At 40.7% G+C, this 26,273-nt stretch overlaps 1 protein-coding gene across 1 annotated transcript; it reads right to left on the reverse strand.

Annotated features, from left to right (window-relative positions):
- Window positions 1-83: 83 nt before the first annotated feature.
- Window positions 84-17,687, reverse strand: LOC117329654 (chitotriosidase-1-like). The gene is given in 12 exon segments (XM_033887690.1): window positions 84-5,453; window positions 6,158-6,391; window positions 6,492-6,705; window positions 7,078-7,197; window positions 8,484-8,669; window positions 10,292-10,415; window positions 14,352-14,476; window positions 15,467-15,481; window positions 15,483-15,617; window positions 15,619-15,721; window positions 16,833-17,007; window positions 17,551-17,687. Coding segments are annotated over 12 exon segments (1,659 nt in total). The 5' UTR covers window positions 17,612-17,687; the 3' UTR covers window positions 84-5,286.
- Window positions 17,688-26,273: the final 8,586 nt, after the last annotated feature.

Below are 26,273 nucleotides of genomic sequence, written 5' to 3' on the forward strand. Positions count from 1 at the left end.
TACAATTTGGTTTACTAACGACATATAGGCAAATGCAACACAGAATGTAAATATACGTATATAAAAACAACGCAAATCGGGTGTACAAATATAATTTTATATGTTTTATTATAAAAGGTAAAAAAACAGTCGAAATATAAATAAATCAATGTACTACTCTAAACAAGGACCTATTCACAGAGGTAACATAGATAAATGCTCAAATAACAATAACACGACACCCACTACCCCGTCTGAAGACTCAACACGACACCCACTACCCCGGCTGTAGACTTTACACGACACCCACTACCCCGGCTGTAGACTTAACACGACACCCACTACCCCGGCTGTAGACTTTACACGACACCCACTACCCCGGCTGTAGACTTAACACGACACCCCACTACCCCGACTGTAGACTTAACACGACACTCACTACCCCGGCTGTAGACTTAACACGACACCCAATACCCCGACTGTAGACTTAACACGACACCCACTACCCCGGCTGTAGACTTAACGACACCCACTACCCCGGCTGTAGACTTAACACGACACTCACTACCCCGGCTGTAGACTTAACGACACCCACTACCCCGGCTGTAGACTTAACACGACACTCACTACCCCGGCTGTAGACTTAACACGACACTCACTACCCCGGCTGTAGACTTAACACGATATTCACTACCCCGGCTGTAGACTTAACGACACCCACTACCCCGGCTGTAGACTTAACGACACCCAATACCCCGGCTGTAGACTTAACGACACCCACTACCCCGGCAGTAGACTTAACACGACACCCACTACCCCGGCTGTAGACTTAACGACACCCAATACCCCGACTGTAGACTTAACACGACACTCACTACCCCGACTGTAGACTTAACGACACCCACTACCCCGGCTGTAGACTTAACGACATCCACTACCCCGGCTGTAGACTTAACGACACCCACTACCCCGGCTTGTAGACTTAACGACACCCACTACCCCGGCTGTAGACTTAACGACACCCAATACCCCGGCTGTAGACTTAACGACACCCAATACCCTGGCTGTAGACTTAACACGACACCCACTACCCCGACTGTAGACTTAACAACACCCAGTACCCCGACTGTAGACTTAACGACACCCACTACCCCGGCTGTAGACTTAACGACACCCACTACCCCGACTGTAGACTTAACGACACCCACTACCCCGACTGTAGACTTAACGACACCCACTACCCCGACTGTAGACTTAACGACACCCACTACCCCGGCTGTAGACTTAACACGACACCCACTACCCCGGCTGTAGACTTAACGACACCCACTACCCCGACTGTAGACTTAACGACACCCACTACCCCGGCTGTAGACTTAACACGACACCCACTACCCCGGCTGTAGACTCAACACGACACCCAATACCCCGACTGTAGACTTAACACGACACTCGCTACCCCGGCTGTAGACTTAACACGACACCCACTACCCCGGCTGTAGACTTAACGACACCCACTACCCCGACTGTAGACTTAACGACACCCACTACCCCGGCTGTAGACTTAACGACACCCACTACCCCGACTGTAGACTTAACACGACACCCACTACCCCGACTGTAGACTTAACGACACCCACTACCCCGGCTGTAGACTTAACGACACCCACTACCCCGGCTGTAGACTCAACACGACACCCCACTACCCCGACTGTAGACTTAACACGACACCCACTACCCCGACTGTAGACTTAACGACACCCACTACCCCGGCTGTAGACTTAACGACACCCACTACCCCGGCTTGTAGACTTATCACGACACCCACTACCCCGACTGTAGACTTAACGACACCCACTACCCCGGCTGTAGACTTAACACGACACCCACTACCCCGGCTTGTAGACTTAACGCCACCCACTACCCCGGCTGTAGACTAATAATAGGATTCATTGCTGATGTGTGCAACTAGTACTGTGATTTATAAGACTCTCTGGATTGGAGGTAAATAATCAATGGATTAGTTTTTTTTCTCGCTCAAAGAAAACAACTAAAAATACATGTATTTAAAACTGCTCAGTTTCATCAGTATGCGCATTGATAACACTATCAAAAACATACACTGTGATGTATATCATTGAGACTATTAGGGCTTAATATCGCCCTCTCCTACGTTAAGACAAACCATGAATTAATTACAATGTACATAAGGAGGATTGTAGACAACCGATTACACGTAACATCGAGACCTCTGCATACGTAACATCGAGATCTTTATACAAGTAACATCGAGATATCTGTACACGTAACATCGAGATCTCTGTACACGTAACATCGAGATATCTGTACATGTAACATCGAGATATCTGTACACGTAACATCGAGATCTCTGTACACGTAACATCGAGATATCTGTACACGTAACATCGAGATATCTGTGCACGTAACATCGATATCTCTGTACACGTAACATCGATATATCTGTTCACGTAACATCGAGATATCTGTACACGTAACATCGAGATATCTGTGCACGTAACATCGAGATCTCTGTACACGTAACATCGAAATATCTGTACACGTAACATCGAGATCTCTATACACGTAACATCGAGATCTCTGTACACGTAACATCGAGATCTCTGTACACGTAACATCGAGACCTCTGTACACGTATCATCGAGATCTCTGTACACGTAACATCGAAATATCTGTACACGTAACATCGAGATATCTGTATACGTAACATCGAGATCTCTGTACACGTAACATCGAGATATCTGTACACGTAACATCGAGATCTCTGTACACGTAACATCGAGATATCTGTACACGTAACTTCGAGATCTCTGTACACGTAACATTGAGATATCTATACACGTAACATCGAGACCTCTGTACACGTAACATCGAGATCTCTATACACGTAACATCGAGATCTCTGTACACGTAACATCGAGATCTCTGTACACGTAACATCGAGACCTCTGTACACGTATCATCGAGATCTCTGTACACGTAACATCGAAATATCTGTACACGTAACATCGAGATATCTGTACACGTAACATCGAGATCTCTGTACACGTAACATCGAGATATCTGTACACGTAACATCGAGATATCTGTACACGTAACATCGAGATCTCTGTACACGTAACTTCGAGATCTCTACACGTAACATCGAGATCTTTGTACACGTAACATCAAGATCTCTGTACACGTAACATCGAGATCTCTGTACACGTAACATTGAGATATCTATACACATTACATCGAGATCTCTGTACACGTAACATCGAGATATCTGAACACGTAACATCGAGATCTCTATACACGTAACATCGAGATATCTGTACACGTAACATCGAGATCTTTATACACGTAACATCGAGATCTCTGTACACGTAACATCGAGATATCTGTACACGTAACATCGAGATCTTTATACACGTAACATCGAGATCTCTGTACACGTAACATCGAGATCTCTGTACACGTTACATCGAGATCTCTGTTCACGTAACATCGAGATCTTTATACACGTAACATCGAGATCTTGATACACGCAACATCGAGATCTTTATACACGTAACATCAAGATCTTTATACACGTAACATCGAGATCTCTGTACACGTAACATCGAGATCTTTGTACACGTAATATCGAGATCTTTATGCACGTAACATCGAGATATCTGTACACGTAACATCGAGATATTTGTACACGTAACATCGAGATCTCTGTACACGTAACATCGAGATATCTGTACACGTAACATCGAGATCTCTGTACACGTAACATCGAGATATCTGTACACGTAACATCGAAATATCTGTACACGTAACATCGAGATATCTGTACACGTAACATCGAAACATCTGTACACGTAACATCGAGATATATGTACACGTAACATCGAGATCTCTGTACACGTAACATCGAGATCTCTGTACACGTTACATCGAGATCTCTACACGTAACATCGAGATCTCTGTACACGTAACATCGAGATCTCTGTACAGGTAACATCGAGATCTCTGTACACGTAACATCGAGATCTCTGTACACGTAACATCGAGATCTCTACACGTAACATCGAGATCTCTGTACACGTAACATCGAGATCTCTGTACAGGTAACATCGAGATCTCTGTACACGTAACATCGATATCTCTGTACACGTAACATCGAGATCTCTGTAAACGTAACATCGAGATCTCTGAACACGTAACATCGAGATAGCTGTACACGTACCATTGAGATCTCTGTACACGTTACGTCGATATCTCTGTATACGTTACATGTACATCGAGATCTCTGTATACGTAACATCGAGATCTCTGTACAAGTATATGTAACATCGAGATCTCTGTACACGTAACTTCGAGATCTCTGTATACTATCTGGAATGTAAATATTGATCACACGATGATACATAGATGTATGTGCTGTCACTGAAGAGTATGGAGTAATTTAAACGATTGGCATTGGGTTATTGCACATATGTACCTTCCGTGGTCTATAGGGACCCAGTTAGGGACCTTGGATTTGTGTAGCCTCCTTGGTCTATAGGGACCAGTGAGGGACCTTGGATTTGTGTAGCCTCCTTGGTCTATAGGGACCCAGTGAGGGACCTTGGATTTGTGTAGCCTCCGTGGTCTATAGGGACCCAGTGAGGGACCTTGGATTTGTGTAGCCTCCGTGGTCTATAGGGACCCAGTGAGGGACCTTGGATTTGTGTAGCCTCCGTGGTCTATAGGAACCCAGTGAGGGACCTTGGATTTGTGTAGCCTCCGTGGTCTATAGGGACCAAGTGAGGGACTTTGGATTTGTGTAACCTCCGTGGTCTATAGGGACCCAGTGAGGGACTTTGGATATGTGTACCTTCCGTGGTCTATAGGGACCCAGTGAGGGACCTTGGATTTGTGTACCTTCCATGGTCTATAGGGACCCAGTGAGGGACCTTGGATTTGTGTACCCTCCTGGGTGTTAATGACTTAATTAAGGAACACTGATTACTGATGAAAAATTCATATTGTTAGTAGAGACTAATTCCTGAATCATTGGCGTTATATAATATATAGAAATCAATATATATTTCACGTGAAAACACACAAACACACGAAATACAGACACATCTAGTATCCTCTTTATATATACTAGATTATAACCTTCCTTAACGCTGGAGTTTCATATCTCTTACGTAATTATCTCAATTAAGTAGGATTAGGATGATTGTTGAATGACCGTTTTCATATTGATTGTAGATCACCGTTACGACTGAACGTCTTCCCCTGCCATAGTTAACATTTAGCCATGTCGGCCCACACACAGACTTTGGTGTCTTTACCGTAAAGTGTTCCAGAGGGGCACCGGAAGTTGTAGGAGACGCCATTGGCACATTTAATAAAGCTTGAACAGTCAGCAGGGTTTGGATAGTCTCCATTTTGGCGTCCAGCACAGGAGAAATCTGATGATAAAAGGTTTAAGTATTGTCGATAACAATTATCAGATAGTAACATTATCATATACGATGACTAAATAAGGTGTAGTTTGACGAGATTTAATTTGGAATACTTTACTTTATTTGAGGTGTTGTGATATTACATGCATTATAAACGGAATCGATTTGATATTATGAATCAACGACATGCAATGATACTGTACAGACTACTTACAATTGCTGTTGTATGTAAACACACATGAATTACACGTGATATGTGGTGTACTCAATTATATCATATGTTATTTCTGTTTTTGTTATAAAACTGTCCGTTTGACCTATGTGTTATTCGTATTGAGTTCTGTTAAATCCCTTTATCTGAAAAGCATAAATATGATTTTGACTTTAACTTGATTGGTTTTGTTTGTTGCAGTTCCTCTGTTCCCAAAACATACTCTACGTTTATACACAGCTGTCTCGCCGTGGTCTTACATTTCATACTGTTGTAGATTTAAATCCCATCATCTAAATTAAATTTCCCATGATAGGCCAGGTCTTGGCATAAACAATTCAGCCGTTCCAAACAAGTAAGCTTTCAAATGAAAAGACGAACAAAGGACGCCGCACCTCGGATCATGTGCTGTCCGTCAGTCACCAGTTCTCAATATCCCCATTAACAGAGAACACAGAAGACTTTCTCGTCACTACACGACGTAATATGTATGATTTACCCATAGGTGGCACCGTAGTCACCGGTGCCGCTGTAGTCACCGGGGCATTGGTATTGACCGGACCAACTGTGGTCACTGGAGCACCTGTGCTTGCAGGCGCTGCTGTAGTTGGAGGTGCCTTGGTGGCGTCAGGACGGTCACAACTGGCGATGTATTCACGTCCACCAACACACCGGAAATAACGTCTACATTGTATGGGGTCCTGGTAATACCCGTCAACTTTACCCCTGCATACTGTAAACAAAAAGGTGTTTAATATGGTTCCCTTCATACATGTATATGGACCGCACGCTATTTATATAACACTGTTTTGAAATAAACAATCAAGACGTACTGTTAAGATTCGCTGGTGTTGGAGCAGGGCTCGTGGTAGTTACCGGGGCAACAGTTGTTGGAATGATACCGCCCTCAGCAGCAATAAGTTCGTCTTTAATTTTGTTTGTCAGTGGGAACTTCCGGCTAGACGTGGCACAGACCCGGTTGAAGTCATCCAGAGGAAGTGCCCATACCATGGCGCCGCCATAACCTTCCTGTACCAGCCACGCCACCTGGTGGAACATGTGCGTATTTGACTCAAGTAACGATATTTTAATGTCGTGATTTTAGTTTTCGTGACTGAATTGTTCGTTCTTTTCTATAAAATAATTCGATAATCGTGTATATTTCAAACGAAAAGAATGTGTTACGTTAGATATGTATTTTGTACATGAAATGATTACAAACATTATAGAGAGACTGGCAGTAGTTTGAAAGGTGCAGTGTCCCACTCCATCCCCATGTATGAGACAATACAACAATAGATCTAATGATAAAATCACAAAGAGGGAAGACAATTATATCGAGGCTGCATTGTAACTCATCGTTTTACACACATTGCTGTTTTACTTTATGATGCCTGGCAAGTTTTCCAGTGACAATACCTTTATGGAGAGGCTCTGTTCGTCATCATAACCAACCCACGTCTTGCCGTTCACATAGTATGGAACGAGTTGTTGACTGTCGCTGTATTTAGTTCCCCCAGTAAGCATCATTTTACAGATCTGTAGAGAGGAAAATGCTATACTCTTTAGCATCGTTGTTTGTACCATTTCGTTTTGTTTATTGAATCATATGTTACAGGCACAGGGACACTGATGACACAAAAAATTCCGGAGCAATAGATAATGATTTGGTTTGTTTTTGTTTAACGTCCTATTAACAGCCAGGGTCATTTTAAGGACGTGCCAGGTTTACAATTGTGCAGTCTTATAGAAGGACATATTTTTTTCATTACGGAAATGGTCAGAAAATGGCAGCTTCACTTCCATCCGAACTTTGAAAACGCAAAGATGGATTGATTTTATTTTGCGGAAATTGTACCAATTTTGAAGCTTGTGGACTCACAAAAAAAGTTACTTAGCCACCATCAATGAAGACCTTTCATTCGATAAGCTTGTACACGAAAAGATTTATTGAGGACGACAACGGAATACAACATCAATAGTTTCTAACTTTTATGACACAGGATTAACTGGACACCAAGTCTGGTTCAACGATATAGAAAAGCCTGGAATAGCAACAGAAAACGTACAGCGTCGAATAATAAAACAAGTGCCTGGACATTCGTATTTATCTCACAAGGAACGTCTACAGAAATGAAGACTACACACAACAAGACAAGCTACCAACAACAAGACAAGCTACCAACAACAACAGAAAGAAGATCACGCAGTGTTATGTCAGACGTTTACGAAGTTATTTTGACCATTTATGTGAAATGTAAGAAAATATGCCTCCACACAGAGCATCGACACGTGGAATAACCTCCCATCGAACGCACAATTAAACAATATGAATAAGAGGAACAATGAGAATACCATCAACAAAATATTGCTAAATGATGATGTAAGTTGTATCATGTGATGACTGTCAAAGGATTACAAATCCTGTACATACTGTATCCATGTTGGCAGAAAAACAGTAATTAGGACATAATAACCAAACAATAATTTCAAACTGAAAAAAAATATAAATAAAACGAAGACGAAATATAAACAAAAACATAGATTTGCATGGAAACTCCTGAAAAAGTACAAGTTAAATAAGACCAGGTGTTCCGGGGTAGTAAGCGTTTTTTGCTTCATGGATGACGAATCAAGGCCAAATCAGGTTAAGTCACAATCTCAGATGAGTGTTAAGAGTGCTGACAACGAAACCACTGGCCATTTTGCCAGCCAACCTTACCACGTTTTATGGTGATTATCAAATACGTTATAAAAAGTAAGGAACAACAGATACCTATAATGAATAACTGAAATATCCCTCTAGGGTTTAATGGTTAGTTTACCTCGTAGTAAGCCAGGTAGCCCGCCTCCCGTGTGTAGGCGCCAGCTGGGTTAGGACCGCTGACCGGTGCCCCTATACCGTGATCCGATTCGTTCTTCAGAGTGAAGCCTCGTCCGTATGATGCCAGGCCGATGTTGAGTTTGTGTTTGGGAGCTCCAAGTCCTACCCAATAGTCTGCTACCCATTTCTGTTTTAGGGGGAAAACAAAAATAGGTTATGATAAAACAAACCTACTGTAGTATCTTCAAAACACAGTAAAATATTCTTGAAATTAATGTAATAAGTTGGAAATCCAAGGCTAGATACTCCAAGGCTAGAGACTCCAAAAAGAAACCAAACGATCACTCGAGTGTTAAGAATTAATGCAGCTTATCAATTTTGCATTGTCTGTAGATAATAAAGAGGCTATATTGATAATACATCTCGGTATCACTTTAAGGATATCTATCAGTACTTTTGATAGAAACTATCACCTTTGAAAAACACTTGCTGCATGAAAGGTTTTGCGATATTTGATTGTAATCATACAGGCAGATAAAGTTCCCAACTAATATACTGTCATTATCTTTTTTTAACGTGCAAAACATCGGTGTGTATACGTTATACAGTTACAACACGATATTATCGTTCCCTAACCTGTAAGCTATGAAATAATCCTTAAGATTATCATAATTAGGACATGATTATTCCCGATATGCCTAGACGAATAGAGACTATATTTGAGATTTACCTATAAGAATAGAGACTATGTTTGAGATTTACCTATAAGAATAGAGACTATGTTTGAGATTTACCTATAAGAATAAAGACTATGTTTGAGATTTACCTATAAGAATATAGTCTATGTTTGAGATTTACCTATAAGAATATAGTCTATGTTTGAGATTTACCTATGAGAATACAGACTATGTTTGAGATTTACCTATAAGAACAGAGTCTATGTTTGAGATTTACCTATAAGAATAAAGACTACGTTTGAGATTTACCTATAAGAATAGAGACTATGTTTGAGATTTACCTATAAGAATACAGACTATGTTTGAGATTTACCTATAAGAATAGAGACTATGTTTGTGATTTACCTATAAGAATAGAGACTATGTTTGAGATTTACCTATAAGAATAGAGACTATGTTTGAGATTTACCTATAAGAATAAAGACTATATTTGGGATTTACCTATCAGAATAAAGACTATGTTTGAGATTTACCTATAAGAATAGACTAGGTTTGAGATTTACCTATAAGAATAGAGACTATGTTTGAGATTTACCTATAAGAATAGAGACTGTTTGAGATTTACCTATAAGAATAGAGACTATATTTGAGATTTACCTATAAGAATAGAGACTATGTTTGAGATTTACCTATAAGAATAGAGACTATATTTGAGATTTACCTATAAGAATAGAGACTATGTTTGAGATTTACCTATAAGAATAGAGACTATGTTTGAGATGTACCTATAAGAATAGAGACTGTTTGAGATGTACCTATAAGAATAGAGACTATGTTTGAGATTTACCTATAAGAATAAAGAGTATGTTTGAGATTTACCTATAAGAATAGAGACTATGTTTGAGATTTACCTATAAGAATAGAGACTATGTTTGGGATTTACCTATAAGAATAAAGAGTATGTTTGAGATTTACCTATAAGAATAGAGACTATGTTTGAGATTTACCAATAAGAATTGAGACTATGTTTGAAATTTACCTATAAGAATAGAGACTATGTTTGAGATTTACCAATAAGAATTAAGACTATGTTGAGATTTACCTATAAGAATAAAGACTATGTCTATCATACCATATTGAGTTGTCGTTGTTTTCCAGTCTCGGTATTCCGAGGGAATAATGGGCTGTTGTGACCCGTTGCATTTTCCCAGCTTCCATGGAGGTCATAGGTCATGATGCTGATAAAGTCTAGGTAACTGTGGATAAATGAACATTAATATATTTGTTTTACATAACGCGCACACGGTGTGTGAGGCCATTGTATAGTGCTACATGTGTTTGTATACAGCTCTTTGACATCCTCTAGACCCAACGATATAAAGATAATGTTTCAATTAATACTAAGAATCGGGCTCAATTAAACATCAAGGGAAATAAGATTTCTAGTAACAGGTACTCAGCTAAATAGCTAAATAGAGACTGATTAAATGACTTCTGCCATTATCAAGTTCGGTACGCCATTTTTCCAAATGCTCAATGATCAAGTATCAAGTAAGAGTTGTAGTGAAGTTTTACAAACCGTAATGATAATAAACATATGTTGAAAACAATTACTTTTGTTCCATAATATCCAATATGTCTCTTAAGTCTAAAGTCTTCAAAAACTATGCACCTTTATCTTTACTCTCAACTTCACCGAATTTATCTTAATGGACACATTTGAAAAAAAAAACCCAGTTGTTTTTTTTGACGAATTTCAGTTTTATGTTAAAATAATTCAACTGATTGTCGGTCCGTATCGTCTCAATCTACAAGAAGTGTTTAGCGTTCTTCGACACATCAAAGGTATTTGGTCATGTTTGGTATAGAGATTTCATGTGTGATATCTGAAGAACTATGGAATTTTATCTGATAAGAAATAATTAAATAAGTATTTATATAATAATCCGAATTTTTATGTTAATGACCGTAGCGACTAAACAACAACTGTTCTGAATACATAATGACAAAATTAGATTATCTGACTATACGGGAACATTGTACGATGTTTACTTGCCGAAATATGCGCAATTTAATTCCAATCCAAACCGCCTTGCAGCTTCAGGTCGCCATCTTTGTTAAAATCAAAGCATTTGTGCGTTTGGAAGAGTTAGTACTGCAAAGCTTCTAAATGATCTTGTGATACAAATTTTAAGATTATAATAGAAACGAAATATGGATTTTAAAATATTTTGATTTAAATTACTTATGCTTTAGGTTAGCAAATAGAAGCAATTATTTACAATGAACGTTAAAGTTGTACTCAATACTGATCACGATATTTTTATTTAGACGTTTTCTATTTATTTCGCTTCATTTCATTTTTAAAGAATTGTTTTAGATTTCCCAGTAATTTCGCGGGAAATGAATTTGATGACGTAGAAAGCCCACATGCTATAAAATCAGGCATCTATAGTCGATAAGTGGAGGTTTGGAGTGGATAACACTTCGGTCCATTAGCTGTATGACATTTCGTGGCGTCGGTTAATATAGAACATGACCCAGAAAACACGACGATAATAAAAACAGAAGACCATTGAACATTACCGGATTATTTTCGCATTTTTTGAGACACCATTGTGCTAAATTACAACGGAAAGTAGTACTGATTTAACTCATAGCTATCGTATCGTAATCTATATGTAGTTGGGCAAGACCTACTTTCGTTTTACAGTTATCTATCGTATCCCTTTGTAAACACTTCATAATAAATATATCCATGACGGATTCGTTTGGATTACTACAACTTTCTACCTTCTTAAAGAGACGTGTATATGATATACCATATTTACGTGGATGGATACTTCATCATTTTAAATACTTTAATATATAAATACTTATAACCGGTAAGCTTGTAATATTAATCATAATTTCAAATATCAGCAGGAGATTCCCAATACTCATTTTGTTTCTATCTTAGGTGTGTATAAATGACTAATCTGATGTATTGCTCATAAACTTTCTCCACGTGACGAACCTCTCATAAGCATATCTCCTTACTGTTTGTGTTTTTCTGTGTATGTGCTAGATGATGTATGTTTATGTTTATTTGTCTATGTTTGTATAGAATATAAATGTCTTTAAAAATTAAAACTAAAAAAAAAAAAAAAAAAAAACCATGTCTCCTTTCCTTGATGTATTCCTTAAACACGGAACTTGGTTCCTTAATTGGTTGGAAAAGTGAAGCACAAGTTTTGTATGATACACAATGTTGAGTCAGTTTTCAACGTAAACAATAATGTTTTGTTGAAGTTATAGACATCTGGAGGTGTTTACTTCTGGATATAAATAAGGCTACCACACACTCATGATTTACACGTCCCTTATGAGGAAAATAAATTGTTTTAACTAGCGCTATGCCGAATAGAAAACAGCTTTTCAATCAGAACCATTGTTCAGCTGAAGAAATGGGATGTTGGGAAGCCTGGGAAGTTAGTATGATCACGGTTCTTCAATTTTATCTAGGAAGTAATATATAGTCCAAGTCTGTTTTAGGTAAAGGCAGATTTTTAACTAATGGTTCCCTAAATGAAACTCTATCAACCAAGCACGGTTGACCAAAATGTCATATCTTTCAGGAAATAATAATAATTTTTTAATACATGTTAAATCGAGAAATTTCAGAAGGTTATAAAATGAAAATATGCTATTTGGTTTCAGCGTTGAGCGATAAATAGAAGTTTAGTGACCTAGGTAGCCGCGACGGTTACCCTTTGAAGGGCTGTTTCAGGTTTATTATCCAAACAATTTACATCTGTATTGCAATACTTTATGTTAATTGTGGTTTTTTTTTGGTGAATTATTCTCTCTCCTGTAAAATCATATCCAAGTGTACCCGTTTATGTTAATGTTCGTACACATGTATTGGCGGCGAGGGCGTTGGTGCTTGCAAGTGTTTTTATTTTGGCCAAAATGTTAAATGAAATTGTAATGTAACTCTACTAGAACACCAATATTAAGGCAGATTAAGAATTATTTAACTTCACTTGCGTATTCCACAGCTTCGTTATGGTGTTTTATCCAGTATATAGCGCATACTTAATACAGTGGCTGTTCTGAACTATTATATAAAATGCTATTCACTGTGTATTTGTGACAAGCCAGTGTATAGCTATAGGTTTATCAACTCGCTGTGAATCGTTTCAAAACACGTCATCGCATCTCCAACCGCAAGATCCGGTTTAAATCACCACTCTTATCACGTCCTTCTCACACAAATGGCGTACATTGTAGGAAGACACGGTCAAATGCTATGTAGAACAACAAGCTCTGAACCCTATTGACCTTCTAGTCACGAAATTGACACAAACATCTTCAGTCTCGATGACAATATTTTGGGTGCGCTTTTCGGAACACCTTTTGGTTAACCACACGAGATGTATATAAACCTAATTATAAACACCTTCGTATTAGTCCTATTTAATAGTCTTCATACGGTAGTATTAAATCAGGAATCGTCAATTAGTGACGTAGAACTCACGAATATGTACTCTATAATAACTTATGTCCCCGTACTATAAAGGTGTAAACGTATGTGAATACTCTGTAATTGATTATCATAGTCCTATACTATGTATCTACCTGGATTAAATGACCTATCTTGTTTTGTGTTGCCTCCAGCCAAACGATTGATTATAAGCAGTCGAGGCTCGGCGTGCACAAAGCACGTAACAGCTTAGTAATAAATTCACGACTGAATCATATTCAACTTCTGAACAGCATTATCTTTTTTTCGGTATAGCCGTATAATATTCTTTTGACCTCGGATATGACGCGACAGGTGGCGTTACTGGTCAATATGAAGTATGTGATTGGTCAGTGTAGCGGTAAATGCAAAATGCAGATATGCAGTTCAAAACGAAACAAAGTTAAGATTGAATACAAGCTGAATAAGTGAATGTATCTTTTCAAATGACACATACATGAAATTATATTCCTGATTCAAATGCAGTCTTATTATCACCAAAAATGATTCAAACTGATATAATTTTGTTATCCGTGCTGAAACGCATTAGTTCGTTAATTTATTTCACCAGCAGTTTTACATTATAACCACCAGCATTAAAACTATGCCGTTAATACTTTTTTTTAAAGTTATTTCTTGATATATATAAAACTGTATTTTAACAGTCTCTATTCCAAAATATTCTTACATCGCCATTGCAGTTGCGTCATAGGCTGGGTCAATGTTGTCCTTCCCAGCAGCAACAGAAGCCGTCACCAGGAGGCGCGGCTTGCTCGTCTGTAGGGTCTCCTTTTCGTATGCTTGACGTAGCTCCTGTGGACATAGTAAGTCGGTCATGGTGGATAAATAAAACGGATTTCTGTTTTAATTAATTGTACATATTAGAGTGAAAAGGTAAGTAACAACGATACACCGATACCCCCCCCCCCCCGACGGCAGGTATACCCAGTAACACCAGTTATCCGAACCCTTCATCAGACAGTTCACCATGTCCGATCGACCCGAGGGGATTAGATACAATCAAATCTGGACATCAAGTATCTGGAAGTCTCTCATACTTTAGTGATAAAATAACAGATTTTCTGATTATACAGTAATAACTCTGGTGACCATGTGGTCAGTGTCCGCAGGCCTGTTAGGTTTGTCACGCTGTCCATGGTAGCTGTACATACAACAGGTACTAGTCGAACGTAACTAATACCCGTACTTCTATCACATTCAGTCTTAAAACAAAACATCAATTTAAATGTACTACATCATTATACATTATATTAAGGCTTCAAATACAAAGTGTTGACAACATGAAATCTGTCACTCAGTCGTAAACCTGCATTATGTGGCCGCATTTCACTATATATACATTACACTGGTCAGATACTGTACTGCCACACAGCATGCATGCATAAGAGGCGACTAATGTGGGAATCCAACAACAATTCATCAGATTTCTTTCTAAACCCAAGCTAACCTAGAGCCTCGCTTGACAATCCGAATACCTATATCTATATACAAATATCTACTTTTCCGTTTCCAGTATAATGATACCGGTTAGGGTGTCATATAGTCACGTTAACACGTCATGGTATGATTTTTCACTGTGACATCGCTATAATACCGTTGACGTTCCTTACAGACTATGGTAAGTAACAACGTATGAATTACCTTATAGACTATGGCGTACACCTAAATAACCCCTTGTCAGTATTTAATTCGACTTGTTGGGGTATATTTCCTTTTAATCAGTACAGCCCTATTACCCGTGAACATCGTCTAGGTTAAACCCCTACCAACAGACCGACATACCTTACATAGAAGGGCCGAAGTTAGCCTTGTCAGAGGTCTTTCCTCCTCTGCTGCCCGGATACTCCCAGTCTAGGTCAAGGCCGTCGAAGCCGTATTTCCGGAGAAAGGTAACAGAGGTAGAGACGAATTTCGCCCTGGACGCTGGATTCGTACACCATTGGTGAGAAGTGTGTACTGGCCTGGTTCCATCCTCCCACAGCCAGCAGAGTTTTCAGACTCGGGTTCTGTTGTTTGAGGGCGTTAAATTCCTGGTATCTATAGATGGAACATTTCAACAAAGAAAGATCGACAACTTTTTTTTACTGTCATACATCTATAACACAGGCTGTAGCGACTTCACCTGTAGATATAATCCCAGGAAACGGTCACTACTTCCTATAAATCACGCGAAAGGCTGATACAATTTTCGTTACATACCTTTAAAAGATATTTCGTAATATGTGTTAAGTTTTGGTAAAAAAATAAATATATCAAATAAAGGTAAATAAATAAGTAAATGAATGAACGTCCCCATTACAAAAAGGCTAGAATTGAATGTTTTGCTAGAACACAAATAATATGTGTAAACAAAACATTAAGTAATTGATATACACTGATAGGTTGTTAACAGAATTAACCAGCAAAAAGAGAGAGTGGTAGGTCCTAATACAATATACACCTGTCCTAGCGGTCAAGATCAGTATAGCCACAGGCGTGACGTCTAGGGTCATCGATATGGTCACTTCCGTCGAGTTACCAAAGTAACGGTTTAATATCATTGATATCAGCTATATATTTAAGGGTACGCGCTCAGAGATAGTTAAAGGGAGGCCGAGGGAGAGAGGAATAGGTTAACATCAAGATGAGGTACAAAAGTTAATAACCACTTAACGATCTCGATTTGGACATATATGGAATTAAATAAATGTACAAGAATTTCAGAAGACAGGTGTCGATTATTTTGTAACTCCCCGGAGCCTAGCTCTATCCTCATTTATAAAAAAGGCGACGTAAATTATGATGAGAACAGCGACAGAACTTCTGTGATGAAAGTCTTCTGCGAATATATACGATCACATTTGTGTATATACATGTATATAATTTAATTTACCCTTATTCCCCGTACAGGGATGGCAGTGGATATGGATGTCCACACCTTTGTTTAAAAATGAAGTTTGACCCCTGACACCAAGCTATGCTCCTCGTCATTTCATTTTATCAATAGCCAATCAACCAATAACGTTCTGGTCACACTGATGGTAGACAGAAATAAATAAATGTTAAAAGCAACATGACAAACCGCACGACAGACCGACGACAAAACCTGCACCATGACATGTGTCACTTGTCCTTCAGACACGTGCAGACATTCTAATACAATATTTACAACTGCTCATCATTCCACTCGTAGGTAGCCAGCTGGTTGTTGGTGATCTGGGCGAAAGAGTAGATAAGATGTGTACAGAGGCTGGGATCGATGTCTGCTGGCATAAACTTTCCCAGACCTGGTCGGTATTGGGACCAGTTGGTATGGTAACACACGCGACGGTATCCTGCCAGGGCTGAATGGATAAAAACAAATGTATTATTCGTCCAGTCAATGTACAGATCGCTTATGTAACCACGATTCACGATATTTTCTATGTCTCAACTGGCCCTTCTGATTCGGCGAAGGAAAAGTTTATTTGGTAAGTATATAATTACATGCATGATTAGAATTTCTTTGTTTTACTTTGCAGAGCTTTGACATTCAATTAATGTACCCGATTTTTGTCTGTAGACGCTGTATGCATATTTCCTCGTCTGTTTTGAATCGAGAAGAAATATACATGATCGATAAAAGATATACCAAAGTCAATATAAAAATGAAACAGACATGGAATACAATAATAAATTATAAATATATTTACATATAATGTTGGCGATGAGTCCCTACCATAGTCATTTCGCCCATTTGTTTGTCAAGTGAGATTTATATGGGACACCCAATAACGGGTTTATTTATATATTACAACAAATGCCTAAAGTTTAAATATTGAAACAGTTTATCTAAATTTGACCAAAAACGAACATCTTACTGAATACACACTTAGCTAATTACGTACCGGGCTTACTGTGGTGACACAAGAGGATGGCGGAGATAACGAGGATGATTTTTACAGACATGGCGACTGTCCGGAGTTTCACGTTTTAGTGGCCGTCATATCCCACGACTGGTCATGTGTTGACTACCTGACCTTCCGGAAACGCTGAGTTCATCACCGGAACATGTGGTCTGTGTGATGTCAATGGGGCCTCAAGGGGATAGCTTTATTACCATAGATATCAATTGGACAAGGCAAAACATTAAAAAAGCCATGTTAGTACCATGTTGGTTAAAAGAGAACATATATTTATCTTTCACTTTTCGAATCCTGTTTTCCATGCGGGTACTGGTCTGATGTACAGATTTCGGTAATATTGCAACAGTAGACGTACGTCTCTGATACAGTGTAGGTCACCTAACCAGGGTCGAGTGGTGGCTAGGATGTCCGTCAGGAGAGCGAGATGTCACTAAAAATGTGTACGTACGACCAACGCAGACAGTATACAGCACACGTATCGTACACGTACCCCCGACACAAACACTGTACAGTACACGTATCATACACGTACGTCCAACGCAGACAGTTTACAGTACATGTATCCTACACGTACCCCCGACACAGACAGTGTACGGTAAACGTATCCTACATGTACGTCCAACGCAGACAGTTTACAGTACATGTATCCTACACGTACCCCCGACACAGACAGTGTACAGTACACGTATCCTACACGTACCCCCGACACAGACATTGTACAGTACACGTATCCTTCACGTACACACGACACAGACAATATACAGTACACGTATCCTACATGTACGTCCAACGCAGACAGTTTACAGTACACGTATCCTACACGTACCCCCGACACAGACAGTGTACAGTACACGTATCCTACACGTACCCCCGACACAAACACTGTACAGTACACGTATCATACACGTACGTCCAACGCAGACAGTTTACAGTACATGTATCCTACACGTACCCCCGACACAGACAGTGTACGGTACACGTATCCTACATGTACGTCCAACGCAGACAGTGTACAGTACACGTACCCTACACGTACCCCCGACACAGACAGTGTACAGTACACGTATCGTACACGTACCCCGACACAGACAGTGTACAGTACATGTATCCTACACGTACCCCCGACACAGACAGTTTACAGTACATGTATCCTACACGTACCCCCGACACAGACAGTGTACGGTACACGTATCCTACACGTACGTCCAACGCAGACAGTGTACAGTACACGTATCCTACACGTACCCCCGACACAGACAGTGTACAGTACACGTACCCTACACGTACCCCCGACACAGACAGTGTACAGTACACGTATCCTACACGTACGTCCAACGCAGACAGTTTACAGTACACGTATCCTTCACGTACCCCGACACAGACAGTGTACAGTACACGTATCGTACACGTACCCCGGACACAGACAGTGTACAGTACACGTATCGTACACGTACCCCGGACACAGACAGTGTACAGTACACGTATCGTACACGTACCCCCGACACAAACACTACAGTACACGTATCCTACACGTACGTCCAACACAGACAGTGTACAGTACACGTATCCTACACGTACGTCCGACACAAACACTGTACAGTACACGTATCGTACACGTACCCCCGACACAGACAGTGTACAGTACACGTATCCTACACGTACCCCCGACACAGACAGTGTACAGTACACGTATCGTACACGTTGCCCCGGCACAGACAGTGTACAGTACACGTACCCTACATGAACCCCCGACACAGACATTGTACAATACACATATCCTACACGTACGTCCAATGCAGACAGTGTACAGTACACGTATCCTACACGTACGTCCAACGCAGACAGTGTACAGCACACGTATCCTTCACGTACCCCCGACACAAACACTGTACAGTACACGTATCCTACATGTACACTGTACCCCCGACACAGACAGTGTACAGTACACGTATCTTACACGTACCCCCGACACAAACACTGTACAGTACACGTATCATACACGTACGTCCAACACAAACACTGTACAATACACGTATCCTACACGTACGTCCAACACAGACAGTTTACAGTACACATATCCTACACGTACCCCGAACATAGACAGTGTACAGTACACGTATCCTACACGTACCCCCGACACAGACAGTGTACAGTACACGTATCCTACACGTATCCCCGACACAGACAGGGTACAGTACACGTATCATACACGTACCCCCGACACAGACAGGGTACAGTACACGTATCATATACGTACCCCCGACACAGACAGTGTACTGTACACGTACCCTACACGTACCCCCGACACAGACAGTGTACAGTACACGTATCCTACACGTACGTCCAATAGACAGTGTACAGTACACGTATCCTACACGTACGTCCAATAGACAGTGTACAGTACACGTATCCTACACGTACCCCGACACAGACAGTGTACAGTACACGTATCGTACACTTACCCCCGACACAGACAGTGTACAGTACACGTATCATACACGTACCCCCGACACAGACCGTGTACAGTACACGTATCATACACGTAACCCCGACACAGACCGTGTACAGTTAACGTATCCTACACGTACCCCCGACCCAGACAGTGTGCAGTACACGTATCGTACACGTACCCCCGACACAGACAATATGCAGTACACATATCGTACACGTACCCCCGACACAGACCGTGTACAGTACACGTATCATACACGTAACCCCGACACAGACCGTGTACAGTACACGTATCGTACACGTACCCCCGACACAGACAATATGCAGTACACATATCGTACACGTACCCCCGACACAGACAGGGTACAGTACACGTATCATATACGTACCCCCGACACAGACAGGGTACAGTACACGTATACTACACGTACCCCCGACACAGACAGTGTACAGTACACGTATCCTACACGTACCCCGACACAGACAGTGTACAGTACACGTATACAACACGTACCCCCGACACAGACAGTGTACAGTACACGTATCCTACATGTACCCCCGACACAGACAGTGTACAGTACACGTATCCTACATGTACCCCCGACACGACAGGGTATAGTACACGTATCCTACACGTACCCCCGACACAGACAGTGCACAGTACACGTATCCTACACGTACCCCCGACACCGACAGGGTACAGTACACGTATCCTACACGTACGTCCAACACAGACAGTGTACAGTACACGTATCCTACACGTACCCCCGACACAGACAGTGTACAGTACACGTATCCTACACGTACGTACAACACAGACAGTGTACAGTACACGTATCCTACACGTACCCCCGACACAGACAGTGCACAGTACACGTATTATATGCGAACATCCAACAGACAGTGTACAGTACACGTATCCTACACGTACCCCGACACAGACTGTGTACAGTACCCGTATCATACGCGTACGTCCAAAACAAACAGTGTACAGTACACGTATCCTACACGTACGTCCAACAGACAGTGTACAGTACACGTATCCTACACGTACATACAACACAGACAGTGTACAGTACACGTATCCTACACGTACCCCCGACTCAAACAGTGCACAGTACACGTATTATATGCGAACATCCAACAGACAGTGTACAGTACACGCATCCTACACGTACGTCCAACAGACAGTGTACAGTACACGTATCCTACACGTACGTACAACACAGACAGTGTACAGTACACGTATCCTACACGTACCCCCGACACAGACAGTGTACAGTACACGTATCATATACGTACCCCCGACACAGACCGTATACAGTACACGTATCGTACACGTACCCCCGACACAAACACTGTGCAGTACACGTATCCTACACGTACGTCCAGTGTAGACAGTGCACAATACACGTATCCTACACGTACGCCCAACGAGGACAGAATACAATACACATATCCTACATGTACTGCCGACACAGACAGTGTACTGTACACGTATCCTACACGTACGCCCACCACAGACAGTGTACAGTACACGTATCATACACGTACGCCCAACGTAGACATGGTATAGCACGCGTATTCTACACGTATGCCCAGCACAAACAGGGTGTGGTACAGTAAAAATTTCAAAATCTTTAATGAATACTAATGATACTGACTTGTTGAAAATTGTGTAAATGTATATATGTAATGTAATGGTGACTCTCTCTATGTATGTAAAGAGAATGAAATGAACTGTTCAAACTGTTAAAATGTGCAGAAAAGAAATATCCAAACCCACGTCACTTATTCCTAAAGCCGAATGGAAATCCAAGTCTAGTCCAAATCTCCACTTCTCCTGTGGTTGGTAGGCCTCGGTTGGTGCGCATGGCCTACAGTTGTATTCTCTAGCTTTCCGTCGACTAATGCAGTCACGTTATATTTCAAGAGAGATTGTTTAAAGATTTTCAACATTCGGTCATGAAGTAAGATCCAAGACATTATATATGTATTTCGGACAAGATGCAGGCCTCGGTCGGCAAGTCTCAAAATGGATTACTTTGGCATTTAGACAATTTCATTTCCCAGAGGTTGAATTCTTTCGAATTCTTCGGACAAAATCTAACAGACTATTCCTATTGGACATTTACAAGTTCAAAAAAATGCTAGATTAGAGTACAAGATACAAGAAGATTTATTTAGAGTCGCATAAAACAACAATAAAACATTAGCTCTGTAGAGCTATTATTACGACACAATAGACATGAATAAAACATAACAACACTGGCATGCGAACAAGAAAATAGCAGGCATACGACATAAATAGATAGCACACACAAAGAGAATTGTATATATATCTAAATTAAAAGTTTGTTAATCAGGCATAACACAGGGAAAATTTAGACAAAATAAATAAATCAATAAAGAAAACACTATCACAGCAGTAGTGGTAATTAAAGGGTCGAGTTGCAAAGTGAAACAGCACCATTCGGTAGGTTGTTCCACACCTGGGCTACTTCAATCTCAAGTCAGTCGACAGGCTGTTCTGAACCTGGGCTGCTTCAACCTCAAGTCAGTCGACAGTCCACATCTGGGCTGCTTCAATCTCAAGTCATTCGGCAGGTTGTTCCATACCTGGCTGCTTCAATCGCAAGTCAGTCGGCAGGTTGTTCAACACCTGGGCTGCTTCAATCTCAAGTCATTCGACATTCCACACATATGCTGCTTCAATCGCAAGTCAGTCGAGAGGTTGTTCCATACCTGGCTGCTTCAATCGCAAGTCAGTCGACAGGTTGTTCCACACATAGGCTGCTTCAATCGCAAGTCAGTCGAGAGGTTGTTCCATACCTGGCTGCTTCAATCGCAAGTCAGTCGACATTCCACACATATGCTGCTTCAATCTCAAGTCAGTCGACAGGTTGTTCCACACTTGGGCTGCTTCAATCTCAAGTTAGTCGACAGGTTGTTCCACATATGGGCTGCTTCAATCTCAAGTCAGTCGACATTCCACACATATGCTGCTTCAATCTCAAGTCAGTCGACAGGTTGTTCCATACCTGGCTGCTTCAATCTCAAGTCAGTCGACATTCCACACATATGCTGCTTCAATCTCAAGTCAGTCGACAGGTTGTTCCATACCTGGCTGCTTCAATCTCAAGTCAGTCGACATGCTGTTCCACACATGGGCTGCTTCATCATCAAGTCATTCGACATGTCGTTCCACACCTGGGCTGCTTCTAGAATTCTTAAAATCCAAGGACTTTTTGACATAGCTGTCGTCTTTACTCTTTGCACTAGAACTGTGTTCACTTTCCTAAAATTATAGATATGATCATTTTAACATAAGGTCACAAATAAAATTAGGTGCCACCCGATTGACAGCCTTAAACACTTCACAGACCATTGCTGTAATTCTACTTGCATGTAGAAAAAATGTTTTTACATAAAAGTTCAGAGACAGGTGAGGTAAAAAAAATTTCTGTAAATCTAAAATCCCGCTCTGTATTTTCTCTGATATAGCAGTATTGCCAAAGGAACAAAAATGTCATGCCAAAGGGCAAGTTTGAACGGATAAAAGGTTAATATACAGTGATTTGTCCAGCTGTTGTGAGAAAGCCTTTTTAAGACTCCAAGCTGCTTTGAGGCTTTGTTACACAAATTGGAAATATATACATCAAAATTAAGATTATACTTAATATCTACACTCAGCATCTTAGCAGTATCTTGGCATTCTAAAATTGTATTTTCTTCGTCATCAGATTTGATACTATTGTTCACCCTTTTACCAATACACACAGCCTGAAATCTGCTGGGATTAACTTTCATTCCATTTTGATAAAACCATTCAGTCATTGTTTTACATTCAGTCTGCAGTACTCTCTTAAGATCTTAAGGGTAGTAGCTTGTATAAGACAATACAATGTCACCAGCATTATTGTATAATTTGCTTTCTTTGAGAAAACTAGAAATGTCATTTAAGAACATATCTAAAATCAGAGGCCCGAAGATGGAGCCCTGGGGGCCCCTTTTACAAAAGAGCCCAACTACTGGCGTTGGGGCCAAGCTTAGTCTGCTGCTGTCAGTTGTTAAGACAGCTGCTGGCAAATTCTGTTGCAGAGCTGTCCATCCCATAAGCTTTAGTTAGAGGAAACTTTTAAGATAACAAGCCGTTTTCCGGACAATTTGCGGGATGTCAACAGACGTGAAATGCAAGCAGAGACGTCCAGAAAAAGTGCACCTGGCTACAGCCGACTATATAACCGCGTGACCTTCAACCCCGTATGTAATTGATGGACAGGCTAATACTGCAGTTTGCAAATGGTGTCCTATTGGAGGGATTCGACGGGATTATTTTGGATGAAAAAAAAATCGTTGTAAGTGACAATGGTATGTTAAAGATGATTGTTTCTTGATGACGGTCGTTAACCGTATATAGTTTAGACCGTGTCAGTTTGAATAAATGATTTTAATCGATTGAATAAAGGTGCCGTTCCGCACGTGGCAGCAGATTTGCCAACCTACTACCTTCCATCATACCCAGACCCTTGCCATATCTAACTATTCAAAAATTAACTTTTTATATGCAAACTCCTGTGACCGCTATAGTCCATACGGTTAGAGCGCCGGTCACGTAACCTCAGGTGAAGATTCCCGTATCGTATGTGTATCTCTCGAACTGAGAAACTGGCCAGTCTGTGCTGTTGTGGTTTTGTTCTTGTTCCCTTATTGCTTTGGATTTCTTCCGTATGTTGTTCAGTGAGGTAGTTATCAACTACTACAAGGAGACCCCGCTGTAAAAACACACCGACCACATACTCTTCACGTGGCGATAAACCCAGTAAACTAACAAACAAACTATAAGATAAGTAGTTCTTTGATAAAAAGATCGACCTTACAGGAGGATGGTAAGGTGAAAGTTCCTCGGGACGATCAGATCTCGCCTAACTGAAAGGTAAAATCCCAATATCGGGCTGCCAAATGTACGAGCGAGGTAGTGGTGATGGTCTTGGAAAGGTTGTCCTTCAGGAGGTCAGTGTACCAGAATCCCGGGTGTAAGGGGGTCTCGGAGACTCTGAGGTTGTTACAGTAAGACGACCAGTAGAAGGGTTGGTAAGTCTTGAAGTTTGTCAGCAGGATGGCGATTGATGCGAGCCTCCCTGTGGTATGGGATCTTTATCATATGAAAGTATAGCAGTGATGATCAGGAGAAAAGATATAGCTCAACTTGGAGGAAGTTAGAAACGGTTAAGAGAGTTTTATTGACCAAGACCGATACGATCAATGGAAGACTGTTATAGATAAAAATGAAAATTAACTGATAATAAGAACGTGTGTTCTATAGTCAAAGCTGGCAATAGAACGCCGGATATGAAGAAGTTTGCAATGACGTTCTTGTCGATAATGAAATTGGTGTTAGTGGACAGTGGCTATCCAGGAGCAAGTAACCGTACTGCAAAATATTCAAGTAGATGTTAAGATTGTGACGATTGGTCGAGATAAGTACATAATGCATTGGGTTTTCAGGTGTGTGAGGCATTATGGGGTCATCAACAAATCGATCGGTTCGTGACAGAATATAACAATACATGCGCAAGTTTTAAGTCCACGTGGTGGTGCAGTCGATACGTTACTGGTTATTGTCTAGACTTGTTTGTCGTGTTGGCTTGCAAAGTCAGAGGAAAGGGGCCGTATGGGACATTGTTCCTCATTGAAAGAGTGCTGCGTACTGGCAATTTCAGAGATTCCCAACTACCGTCTAGCAGGAATATCACGCTAAGGAGGGAGCTCAATATGTTGGCCCTCCGATTAAATGTTATGCGTTGAAAGCAGACTATTACATGTTCATGTTACATGTATATTGAACATTATTTTGTGTGTGTTTTACAGACATAGGACTGAAGACATCAATCGATGATACGGTATAAAGCTGCCGGATTAGCGGAGGATTCCACTCTACACAGGATGTCCGATAGTATGGATAGGAGGTTTTCAGTGTCAATACAACCACTAAAACGACCCCTTCAAGTCTCATGCACGTGGCGTTGTATGTAAAGTCTTTGATGGAAAACGGAGAGGCGTATTCATTCTGCAGTGTACGCAATTAAATGGGTACACACTTTCAATGGATACCAGGACCTTTCAGCAAATGTGTGTTTTTTTTTTGTTTTTTTTTTACGCCGAATTTATTGGAATCTTCTAAAAGAGTGGTTAAAAAGCCTGTGTGTGGAAAAGGAACCAGTCACAGCAGACATTCTGATTTGCGTGAGATG

This window comes from Pecten maximus, chromosome 1, assembly GCF_902652985.1.
Source record: "Pecten maximus chromosome 1, xPecMax1.1, whole genome shotgun sequence".
Classification (NCBI taxonomy): Eukaryota; Metazoa; Mollusca; class Bivalvia; order Pectinida; family Pectinidae; genus Pecten; species Pecten maximus.